General features: G+C 40.6%; 1 protein-coding gene across 10 annotated transcripts in view; it reads right to left on the bottom strand.

Moving 5' to 3' along the window:
- Positions 1-13,155, bottom strand: part of itpr1b (inositol 1,4,5-trisphosphate receptor, type 1b) — a 111,423-nt gene that overhangs the window by 53,848 nt on the left and 44,420 nt on the right. For 9 of the 10 annotated variants that reach the window (XM_028575474.1, XM_028575471.1, XM_028575466.1 and 6 more), the window contains 2 exons: positions 11,465-11,613; positions 10,099-10,210 (listed from right to left, as the gene is read on the bottom strand). In XM_028575474.1, coding sequence (XP_028431275.1) covers positions 10,099-10,210; positions 11,465-11,613 — 261 coding nt within the window. Of the gene's footprint in view, positions 1-7,684; positions 7,721-10,098; positions 10,211-11,464; positions 11,614-13,155 lie in introns of all 10 variants that reach the window. The other variant, XM_028575473.1, reaches the window with a different exon arrangement.

Consider the following 13,155-nt stretch of genomic DNA (forward strand, 5'->3'; position numbering starts at 1 on the left):
ACTGGCATACTCTCATATACAAAGCTATTAGGTCTCCTTCCATCCTACCTTCTGACCTATATCAATGTAAACAGTACCGGGACCTACAATCTTCGTTCCCAGGATCTTTTCATTCTGTCTGTTCCAAAGGTTAGAACTGAGCTGGGGAAAAAGGCCTTTAACTTTGCTGCTCCCTCTACATGGAACAAGTTACAGAAATCCATGAAACTTACTGAACTAGTCTCATTGGTCGTTTTTAAGCGGATGTTGTTTGACTTGGAGGCAGTCACATCTGGCTGTAGATGTTTTACCTGATTTGGTTACGATTGTGGTTGACTTTGAGGGATTTGCTGTTTTAGTTGTTTTGTGTTCTTAGTGTTTTTGTGTATTTTGTATTTGCATGTACTGTATGTGTGGTTGTACTGTTGCCTGCCTTGGCCAGGACACTCTTGAAAAAGAGATTTTTAATCTCAATGAGTTTCTTCCTGGTTAAATAAAGGTTAAATAAAAAATAAAAAATAAACATAACTATAATAAGGGATTTCCCATATTACAAAGCAGCCAGACACAATGAGCACTGCATAATCTCACCTCACTGGCAAGTCATAATCATAGAAAACAAGTCTTCAGGGAAAAGGGCAGAAGCACTGTTTTGTATAGCACTCTGCTGACAATATAAAATTGGCCTGTAACAGAGGCAGACCTCAAACAGTTAACATGTGTTATGTTGGCTAAAATGCACACTCACCACCTAAAGTAAATCCCCAATTTTCCCATGCCTCCCCCTCCCCACCAGTCTACCCTGCCTGCCTGCCTACATGTGCATCATTGCCACAGTCTCTAGGAAGACATGTCTGCTGCACTTTTATTACTAATTACCACTGAAAGTCACACATGAGTGGAGAGTTGAAAATTCCAGGAAAAGTGAGGGAAAAAGGGAAAGAAAACTGTTGGCTCTTATGTAAGTGCTTCCTGAGAGCTGGCTGGAGCTCAACAATCGTGCAGCATTAAGTTACTGGCAAAGCGCTGTGGGCTGCTGAGGCACGTGTGCAGCGCCCCCTGTTGACCAAAAAATAAAATAAAATAAAAAAACAGCCCAGTGTCTCCTGACTTCACCCACAGTAACAGGCAGGAGGATAAACCAGGACAAGCAGAGTCTATCTGAGGGCAGTTTGGCAGAGTTAGTGATGGGAGTGGCAGCAGGAGAAGTTGCACACTGGCAAAGTAAGACGAGACAAGACAGTAGAAAAAAAAAAAAAAAGCATGGCTGAGAAAGTGAAAGTAAAATAGACATAACAATAATATCTGTCAAAGGGGTGGCCAGAGGAATGCATGGGGTAAAAAGAGAAAACAGTAATGGGTTACATCACCAGAATAAGACAGAGACACCATCTCCATCTGACCTTTTCAACCTCCCACAGTCTCACCAACAAAGAAGTTCACGTGCACGTGAAGGAAAGAGAAACACATGCAGTGAATGATATGATTGGGTCTGACAATGCGGGTGGCAGGCCGGTCATGTCTTGTTTTCCCCAGGCTCGCTTTTTATCACATTTCTATTTCGGGAAGAATGAGATAACCTCAGCTAATCTGTGAAACGTCACTCTGCTTTATCCTGCTCTCTCATCACACACACACACACACACACACACACACACACACACACACACACACACACACACACACACACACACACACACACACACACACACACACACACACACACACACACACACACACACACACACACACACACACACACACACACACACAAACACAAACAACACACAAACACACAGTCTCACTATCTTTGTATGTACATAATGCATTCCCTAGCCCCTTACCCTAACCTTAACCATCACAACTAAATGCCTAACCTTAACCCTTACCCTCACCCTAACCATAACCTAATTCTATCCCTAATCCTAAAACCAAGTCTTAACCCTCAAACAGCCCTTTAAACTTGTGGGGTCCAGGATTTTGGCCCCACAAAGCTGTCCGGAACCCACAAGTATACTGTTTTTCCGGTTTTTGGACCCCACAAATGTAGTTAAACGAGGTACCCACCCACACACACACACACACACACACCCACACACACACACACACCCACACACACACACAATGACAGGGTCTGTCGAACAGTGGTGAAAGTGACAGCTGCACTCATTTGGAGAGACCTTTGAGTGGGAATTGGGTGTGTTATGGTTAAGGTCAGAGAGCAGCAGCAGGCTAAACACTGGGGTTACATAACAGCTACCATGGCAGTTTATCTTGCTCCTAGTAAGAGGAAGTTGGGGTTTTGGCTTGTCTTCCACCTGAATGATTTCAATACACATGCTGTCAGCTGACAGTCAGGGCCAGGGCACTGTATGCTGTTGTGGTTTATATAAGTGTCTGCATGAATGAGTGACGTACAGCATGTGCCTGGGAGTGAGGGAGTATGCCAACATTCTTAAGACGCATAGGAGTTGATGAGACAAAGGAACAGCCCTGTTTTGTGGAAGGGTTAGGGGATTTCCATTGCTACAGCACCAAGCGCCATGCATAAGGAGGGAGGGAAGGAGGGAAAATAAGACATAACAGCGAAACTGAGAGCATATCGCTTCCTGGCAACTCTGGAAAGACCCTTTTCCGACAATTTCTCCATTTCCCAACTAACATCATGTTCACTTCCCTTGCACTCACCGCACTCTTGATTAAGTGACTAGTGTGCCGTTTTCAGTGTTATTTTCCTGCCGGCACAGATTATCCTGCTCTGACAATGTGTGCTTTCAGTTTAGAAAAATGTACTGATTTCAAGAGAAGCTACCAAGAAGAATATACACATTAATATGTGCTGTGCCAAATAAAGTAAGTAAAACAATCCCAACACAAGGTCCACTTACTTTTTCCCGGAGCATTCAACCACATTAGACAGTCCTCATCAGTGGATGGAGTTTGCTCAGTTGTCATGGAGATTGTCTGTCGATATGAGAGTTTACCAGCCGCTATGATTTTCCCATTAGCACCTTTAGGACTTTGCATCTAAAAAGCTTAAGAAAAAAAGCTAGCAAGTGGACTTTTAACTTGTGACTTGTTACAAACTACTAGTTCCAGGGTCAAAAAAGGACTTTGATACTTAACTTTAAGCCAACATGGACAAGATGTCCTTAAAGTACTAGGAATTAAATGTTAACAGCTACTGAGCTTACATGTCAGCTCAATTTGCTGATGAAGACCTTGTGATACTATTGAAAGCTCCAGAAAAAATTGTAGCGGACCTCAAATTAGTACAGTATAGGAATTATAAACAAAGTAACTAAGTAAGTGCTTTACAATAAAACACAGTTAACTTTGTTGATTGAAGATGGCGCCGGGTGTCATGGCACGCCATCTCTCTGTCCCTGTGTCTTTTCTCTCTCAGTTGTTTATTGTGTTTGAACTGCAGCTTTTCACCTTGAATAATCCCTCTCTTGTTTTGGTTGCTGTTATCTATCGTCCACCCAAATATCATGATAAATTTAATTTTGAATTTGCAGACTTTTTATCCAGCTTTTTTCTGCAATATGAAAGGATTTTTACATGCTTTTTACGAGCTTTACATGATCTAGCTATGGGTTTGCCGGATGTGGTCGATCATCAGGCTCTTTCAGTTGACCTCCTTACAGCTAATTTTAACAGTGTTCTTCGGGGCCTTCTTGACTCTGTGGCTCCAGTAAAGACTCGGAGGTGTCTTATAAAGAACCATACCCCTTGGTTAAATGATGATTTACAAATGCTTAGAAAGAGCTGCAGAAAAATTGAACGTCAGTGGCGTCACTCAAGGCTTGAAGTGTTTTATCATGCATGGAAAGACAGTCTGACCAACTACCAATCTAGGATGTCTGCTGCAAAAGCAGCCTATTATTCTAATTTGATTTTAAATAATAGGCATAATCCTAGACTGTCCATTTCAATTTGCTTTCCGGGTAAATCATTCCACAGAAACAGCACTTACAAAAGTGGTGAATGACTTGCTACGGTCTATAGATTTGGGGTCAACAAGCGTTTTATTGCTGTTAGATCTTAGCGCTGCTTTCGACACGGTTGACCACTGTATTACTGGATAGACTTGAGAAATTCTTTGGTATCTCAGGACAAGTTCTAGAGTGGTTAAGATCCTACCTGTCACAAAGATTTCAATGTGTTTCATATGACAAAATATTTTCGGAGTCTTGTGCCGTTAAGCACGGGGTTCCCCAGGGCTCTGTACTGGGTCCATTGCTTTTTTCACTTTACCTATCCCCATTGGGTCAGATTTTCCGTTCTTTTGGGATTGCTTTTCATTGTTATGCTGACACTAGGTGTAGGAAGCGAGTCTAACACAGCTAAACTTGAGGCCTGTCTTGCAGCTGTTAAGAGCTGGTTATCAACAAATTTCTTATTGCTTAATTCTGCCAAGACCGAAATGATGGTTATTGGACCAGCAAAACTAGGTCATCTTTTTGATCACTTTACTTTGTCTCTCGATGATTGTGTAATCAATCGTAGACACCAAGTTAAGAATCTTGGTGTGCTCTTTGATCAGACACTTTCTTTTGGTTTACATATTAAGGAGGTGACCAGAGTTACTTTTTTCCATCTCAGAAACATCTCAAAGATAAGATCAATACTGTCGTTTAAGGACGCTGAGGTCCTCATTCATGCCTTTGTGTCATCCAGGCTAGATTATTGTAATGTGCTTCTGTCGGGTCTGCCAAAGAAAAGTCTGCGGAGTCTGAAGTTGGTACAGAATGCTGCAGCTCGTGTTCTGACTGGAGCCTCCAGATATAAACATATTACACCAGTGTTAGTTTCTCTCCATTGGCTCCCTGTTCATGCCAGAGCAGACTTTAAGGTGTTGCTGCTAACTTACAAAATATTAAATCTCAATCTCAATCTCAATGACCTAGTGAAACCCTATGTACCTGCTCGAGCCCTGCGTTCTGAGGGGACGGGTCTTCTGAGTGTCCCAAGGGTTAAAAAGAAGACAATTGGTGAACGGGCCTTTTCCTTCCGCGCACCAACATTGTGGAACAGCTTACCTCTGAACATCAGGCAGGCTTGTTCTGTTGAGGTTTTTAAAGCAAAGCTAAAGACCCATCTGTTTACTGTTGTGTATGAGGCCTAATTTCTCTCCGTTTTTCTGAGAGTCCGAGTGTGTGTTATATTTTAGTCATTGGAACTGTTTTTAAACTGCATTTTCTATGTTCTGTACAGCACTTTGACTTGAAAGCGCTTTATAAATAAATGTATTATTATTATTATTATTATTAAAAGAGGAATTTGAAACAACTAAAAGACTGCATGTGTATCGTTTGTTCTTGTCTTCTAGAAATGCTCAAAAGATCAGTGGCTATCTTGAGTAAGCTAAAAGAGAGTGGATTGACTTCTTGTCGGAATAAAAAGAACGGCAGCGGTCCACATGAGAGGTAACCGAAGCATGGACTACTTTCTCAAGATCACTGGGTGTTAAAAAGTATTTGGCCCTCTGGTTATTACAGTACCCTATAACTTAGACAAAGTCTACTGGTAGTTGTTAGAATTTTTAGTCCTTTAAAAAATATCACTTCAAACTGAAACAAAACTAATATCTTAACTAGATGTGTCAGAAACAAACATCCTTCAAACTATGAATAGATTTGTGTAGGATAGGTGCCATCCTATATTAGTCACCAGTGACATGTGAGATATGGTTCCTCTGTAGTCACACCCATAATCCCCGTGACATCTGCCCCCTGTCACAAACAGAAAGGAGAACCCTGTTTTACCCACTACTTTAAGGCCACAGGTCAACGCCACACGCATATTTTTGCAATGACATGCACATCACTCCACACACAGTCCAGACCCCTATGTTATGAACTGATCTGTTAGATGGAGTATCCCCAGCTATATATACACTCACACCTGCTCCTGTAATGGTGGCAAAGGGCTTAGAATATGCACTCTCACCACTATACATCATAAGGGCTCTGTGCGGCATGCAGATTAAGTGACCAGAAAATAGAAATATCTCATTGAGGTTGCTTAATAATAATAATAATAATAATAATAATGATAATAATGATAATCAAGATTATAAACTCAGGATTACAGCACCAAATGCATGTGTGTGCATCAGTGTGGTCTAGACCTACCCTATCGGTGAAGTGTCCTGAGATAACGCTGTGGATTCACTTTTGCGACACGACTGAAGCGTGGTGTTGCAAAAGTTCCCTGAGCATTTTTGTAGTAGGACGTCTAGAACAAAGGACCCAGCGAGAGACGTCCCCCCCAGTGGATAGTCATGCTGAGTTCAACGGATTACTTTGCATAAAGATGGGCATTGGCCAGCTTTTTGACGCGCAGCATTTTCCAAATGCGGCGCCGCCTTTGTGGGATGCTTTGCGGGCACGTTAAAGTCTATGACGTCACCCATAGGAATAAAATGGAGCGTGGCGCGAAATGTCGCAAGGCCAGGTGGATCTGCAGCGTTACTTAGTCTATGTGTCAAAGCCTATATAAAAGTGCCATTATCGGTTTATCGACTCAATTATGCATGGTGATGCACCCCTGGTCGTCTCATGTTGCACAACTATCGGACTCTTTAACAATCGGCGAATAATGAGGCTGACGAGTTCACTGGAGCATCTACAGGCAAATACTCGAGATGTCCTATAAACTCTTCCCACCGGCACATGCATTTTGTTACTCTTTTTTTTCTTCTGTTTGACCTTTCTTTTAAAATGTGCAAATAAACATTAACATATTGCTGATTCACCGTCTTTTTCAGCTGAGCGCAGGACAGTTGGCAGCGAATGGCATGGACTAGGTCATTGGAGCTGCAGGTAAATACCTTATGCTTTTCTATTAAACCTTCCATCTATGCAGCCCATGTACAACATGTAAAAAATGACAAATAATTACTATGATCTTAATATACAAATTATTACAGCTTCTACACCAGAGCCTTCACTGAACTGAACTCCACAAAACAATGTCCCCTGACCAACATCCCCCTCAACATAATCTCATCATATCTTTGTATTACTTATTCATTTTATTATTATCTTTCATATTTTAGGCTTTTCTCTAGTCTTCTTAATGGGACAGGCATATGAAGAAAGAAGATTCCAAATGGTTGTTACGCGAACAAAGTATGTAACGGTGTTCTGATCGAAAGAAAGAAAAAAAGATCCCCCTCTGTCCCATCACAGAAATCCCAGGGCCCAAAAGTCCCACACAATTTGTGATGAGCAATCTTAGCTGCATATACGTGCTGTAATAGGCAATCTGTAGAATTGTTCTGTTACAAACAGACTTAATAAAGCCGTTGAAATAGATTTAACAACAGAACATCTAAAAAAGCAATGTTGTCTGCCTGCATTCTCCAGAACGTATAGCAAAACAGTATTCTTCTAAAAAAGGAGTGCCTTTCTTCCTAAAACAGCGCACTCCAATACAGTAAGTAAGTACACGGCCATATACAGACACAACAGACAAGCATAACGTGAGCTAGACATGCTAGCAGTATGCTACATTTTAACATGGAGACCAGGAGTAACTCTTACAGGCACAAAACAGGGAGGGATGGACAGCGCTACCGACAGGTGGCACAGATGAGAATGTGATGCTAGAAAGTCTACTTGCAGCACAAGCATGTCTATGTTGTTAGTGGGAGACAAATCAAATGCACATCACAATAGTAAGTAAAATGATCAACCTCAGCCACATCCATTTCATCATCAAAGGCAATCAGCTGTAAGAGAAAAAGTATAGGGGGCAGAGTTAGTAGAGCTACGTTAGTGAGTTAAAGCTCCATCACGTGTGTGCAAATGTAAAGCCTGTCACAAAAAACATACACACACACACACACACGCGCGCGCAGCAAGTCAAGTTACGTAGTGAAAACTCGTCATGAGAATAAACCTATGGGCTGATATGGTTTTTAATGTGTTTTTCCTACACACCCACATGCACATGAGCCCTATAGCCAACCTGCAGAAGTCACAAGGGTGTTCTCCCTCACTGGATCCCCACCTGTCACCACTGCCAATTACAGTGAATTTGAAAACTGAACATGGGTCTCTGCAGTGGTGAGCAAGTCTTTTATTTCCCTGTGACACCTGGTACACTATGTTGCAAACAGAGCTTTGGATTCTGTAATGCCTAAAAATAGATCTACAGATTTAAAAGCGTTGCAAAAATGTGTGACCGTGTTGATCTGCCTTTGCTTACAGGCACATATGCTTATGCATACAGTCTATATCATATCTGTATTTATCTTTCAATACAGTACATTATTGAGCTCTTATTTTGTCTTTGAATTCTATTTTACTTGCTTGTCAGTGCTTGTCATCTCTGTAACATAAGAGGGCGTATGTATTTCAACTATGTTTATTTTCAGCATGCTTGTAGATTTAATAGAAGTCTGTGGTTTATGTGCTAAGGAGTGACTCATAAAGGAAGGCTGATCTTAAAGATAACCTGTGAAATTGTTGTTGTTGTTGTAAACCGTTACGGTTTACGTTCCATACAGTGTTTCTTACTAAAACACATTGTGTTTAGACTTTGAACAAACATTTTAAATGCTTTTCCCTCCTCGTCAAATTTTGCAACGCTTTTTTTTTTTTTTTTTTTTAATCATTGAAACCTGCCCAGTTAACATCCATGTCTACTATAGCAGTCTTTGTCTTCCCTTTCTTTTGCCTTTTACCATCACCAACATTTGGCAGTGCCTTTTGCACAAGCATGAGATAAAAAACAGAGCAAGGACTTGCTCATAAAGACATGCTCCATAGCGCTATAGTGGTCAGAAATTCCACAGAGTACCTTTAAAATGTACAGCTGTACCAGCCATTTAAACAAAATGTGAAAATAATGGCTTCAATTTCATGTATTAAAAAGCTAAATTCCAGTTGTCGGTTGACTTTGTTTCAACCAGTGAAGACATACGGCTCTTGTTGTTAAAACGAGCTGACAGAGTTGAAGCAATCAATTCAAGATTACTGTTGTGCTCAGAAGTTTATATACCCATGCTATGGTTGCCTTAATTAAAAAAAAAAAAATTAGGAAAAATCCAACCTTTATCTTTTAAATGAATGTTCTTCCTTAAAATACAGGGGGCATAAGTATACACACCCCTATGTTAAATTCCCATAGAGGAAGGCAGATTTTTATTTTTAAAGGCCAGTTATTTCATGGATCCAGGATACTATGCATCCTGATAAAGTTCCCTTGGCCTTTGGAATTAAAATAGCCCCACATCATCACATACCCTTCACTATACATAGAGATTGGCATGGTTTTATTTCAGTTAGCCTAATAGCTGGTTTGATTTGCATTGAGAGATGATATTATGGAAAGTAGCCCATGCCAATCTCTAGGTATGGTGAAGGTATGTGATGATGTGGGGCTATTTTAATTCCAAAGGCCAAGGGAACTTTATCAGGATGCATAGTATCCTGGATGATTTTTTTAATTCCTCTTTTTAGTCAACTTTAGCACGGGTATGTAAACTTCTGAGCACAACTGTAGTTTCATTAGTAGCCCATGATGTCATTAGTAAATGTTTGAGTGAGAGTGTCAAAGCATGTGTGATGTTAATAGTATTAATAATGTTAATATTTGTTACTTCAATCATTTGGATCTATTGTTTGATAAGGTACTAAGGGAAGAAGGAAAAAAGGTAATCCATTTTTTTTAAGATTATTTTTTGGGCTTTTCCACCTTTAACTGATAGGACCAGCTAGGTGAGAGAGAGGGGGAAGACATGCAAGAAATCATCACAGGTCGGATTCGAACCCTGGACCTCTGCATTGAGGCATAAGCCTCTCTGGCACATGTGCGCCTCCTCTACCCACTGAGCCAACCTGGCCACAAGATCATCAATTTTGTATTTAATATGTGCCAGTGTTTGCCAAACATAAAACGAGACGTGACACAGAGCATTCATAAACTGCCTAGCTGCAGCCAGGGATTTTAACTGAAAGACGTGATGACTTGATTTCCAGTGTTCTGTACAGGCTCCAGAGGCAAGCCTCTTTTATTTTACAGTTTCTTTTATGTTGGTAAATCTTGGGCATGACTACGATCAGATCATGAAAAACAGGAACACAGAGTAGAGAGAGTATGTACCTTCTCCCCATAGCCCCGGTCTTTTGTCATCATTTCCCTCAGTGTCTGCAGTACTTTGATGCACAGACGCTCCTCGTTCTCCTCCAGCAACTGCTTGGTGTGTTTGATCAATCTGGTCAGGAGAAGAGAAGGAAAAATCTGTACATACAAATGGATTGATGAAAGCCGCAGTTTTCCAACCACCTAACTCTGACACTGAACACACCTCAACTCCTGTGAGAATTTCTATTATACAATATATCACCTTGTAACCCAAAGTAACAGATTTGGAGAATAAGGGCCTGACAGCACACTTAAATGAATGAAATTGACAGAAAAATTCAGAGTGCATTAGGAAAACTTCTACAACACCAGGGAGATGTTTTTGAGCTGTCAGAGACCTATAGAGAGCCTAGTGATTAACATAGCTAATGAGGGGTTGACACACATTTCCACAACCTACTGTACTCCAGCCAAGTAGAAGGATAATCCCTACAAAAACAACAAAAGCTCTATGAGTCCCGCCAGGTTCCTGTAATCCAATCTGAGTTTATGGTTAAAAGGAAATTGAATGCATCCACTATTGTGAACGTGTTGCTTTTTTGGGTCAAAATTACTTTACTATTGGTCAATTTGGTTTGAAAAGTCACCAGGATTTCTGGTGCACTCATAGCAGAAATTAGCCTAGAAATCTAGACGCACCCTAGCGGCAGCAAATGTAGAAATTTGTAGCCAGGGGGGTCTAGCAACTCTCCGTTGGCCGGGCCAATCACATGTGTATCGAGTCGGTGGGCGGGCTTATGGCTGCTGCTGCTGGGAACAACGGTCTTTCGAATCGGCTTTGGCCGCGACTCTGGAAGACTTGGGGTTAAGCTTTTCTTTGAGAAAAGAACAAAGAATGGCACTGAAGTCATTCTTAAAAAAGGAAGACGTGTTCAGAGTTTTGCCAAACGGATACGGCAACAGTTTAATCTATCAACTAGCTCCGCTACCTTCTTTGTTGCTCTTGTTAGTTGTAGTTGTAGTTCTATCCTATTGCATGCAGAGAGAATTTGAAAGACAATCGTTTATCCCGCCCCTCGGATTGAGCCCTGTCAATGGTGAGTTCCCAAACCCAACATCTTGATGTGGGTCTGGCTTGTCAGGCTAAGCAGAAATCTCAATGTCCAGGACTTCTAAGTTGCACGCAAAACAGAAATGAATTAGCAAATAGTTTTGTTGTCAAAGGAAACCCAAAGAACAAACAAAAACTAATCCAAATATGGGTGCTGGCTGGCTGGCCCAGTTCAGCATCTCAGTTAGCACTTCCTCCGAGAATGTCCCACCCCAAATTAAACTGGCAGAATAAAACTCCACCAGTGGGCCTAATTCCAACCTTTAGACTTACTTTGATATGAATCCTCCACTTTCACATTTCTTGCGAGCTTCTGTGTTCTCAGGGAAGAGAAGCTCTGGGCGATGCAGTACATCCACCAGCACTGAGTGCTCAGCTTGGACTAGCGGCCTCAGCCGGTCCTCCAGCGCTGACACTATGTCCTACAAAGCAAAGGGACATACAGAGCTTAGACATCACCTGAAACTGCTGTTTTACCACAACACCTGACTGTTGACACGGCAGCCTTAATATGCAGCTTCTATAAGCGATTTACGACATCATATCTATGTATAAATCAGGGGACTCATGACTGAATCCATGGAGGTGATAAAGTAAATAAAAAGCTAATTTTTCTTACGTATTATTTAGGACATTTATACTAGCTAGTCTGTTGTACAGAGTTGAAGGATTAGTCCTACAACAGTTCGGCCTCTGTCTAACATCTCTCAACATCTTCTGTAATGCATCCACATCAGATATTTTATCCAAGAGTCATAAACCTCAAAATATCTGTGAGATTGCTTTATGAATTAATACAGGAGTAACAGGGGGTGACATATACAGTACACTACATACTGTACTGTCACTATACACTTCATGTCACCATTAGTGTGTAAATATGCAAATAAGTGAAGGTGCATCATGAAGACTGCTGGCCTGGTGGTGATTTTAGTACCGTGTCAACTTTCAAGTGAGTGGCAAACAAAAAGGCTATTAGGAAGTGAAAAAAACTGACGCGTTGAAGCATACTTTGTAAGAAATGCTGTTCCCTAAAGACAGAAATGGGAAGGAACCCACAGTGGGAACCACACTATTCTTTGCCTGCGAATGGATTGGTAAAAAAAAACCCAAACAACTTGACTAGGTTGGTCTTATAATTAGAAAGCTATGCTCACCATAATACCACCATCATAATCAGAATTAGGTTTATTGCGAAAGTAAGTTACACTTACAAGGAATTTGCCATGGTGGTTGGTGTATCCGTAAAAAAAAAAACATATTAAACATTAATATGAAATAAACAATAAATGCAGAAACAAATACAAAATAGCTGTTTAACATAAGAAAAAGAAGGCTGAATAGATTGAGTGCACCTTTGCAGGTCTCATAATTGACATTTATAAATAAATAAATATAAATAATTATAAATAATAATAATATTTATAAATAATTTATAAATAAAGTGTAGTTTTCAGCTACTCCCTTATGACATATCCTGTTGTATATAGAGAACAGTTGAACTTAACCAGACAGGTCAAAGATTTGTCAGACTTCCAGTGAATACTGAGTCATGTGTTACAAGAAATTAGGGTGTAGCAGCTTGGCCTATGACTAAAAAAAAGGATGCAATTAGAAACCCTTTCTCCACTATTTTGATTATATTCTTGGCACATTCACACACACACTAGGCCTGCACAATTTGGGGGAAAAATATGAATCACGATTTATTTAGCTTAGAATTGATACCACGATTCTCTGCCACGAGTGTAATGTTTATTGCACACATGAACCATGACAAAACAAAACAAATTGGCAGTACCAAACATAGATTATTTTTGGCACCTGTAGCACATTGTGCATCACCACAAGCCTGTAAACCTAGAGGCTTCAATGAATAAAGAAAATAAAGTAAATACTGGCCACTTAAGTACAGTAGGCTACCAAAAATAGTGACATATAACACACTGAACTAAATATGGCCC

Source organism: Perca flavescens, chromosome 4 (assembly GCF_004354835.1).
Source record: "Perca flavescens isolate YP-PL-M2 chromosome 4, PFLA_1.0, whole genome shotgun sequence".
Classification (NCBI taxonomy): Eukaryota; Metazoa; Chordata; class Actinopteri; order Perciformes; family Percidae; genus Perca; species Perca flavescens.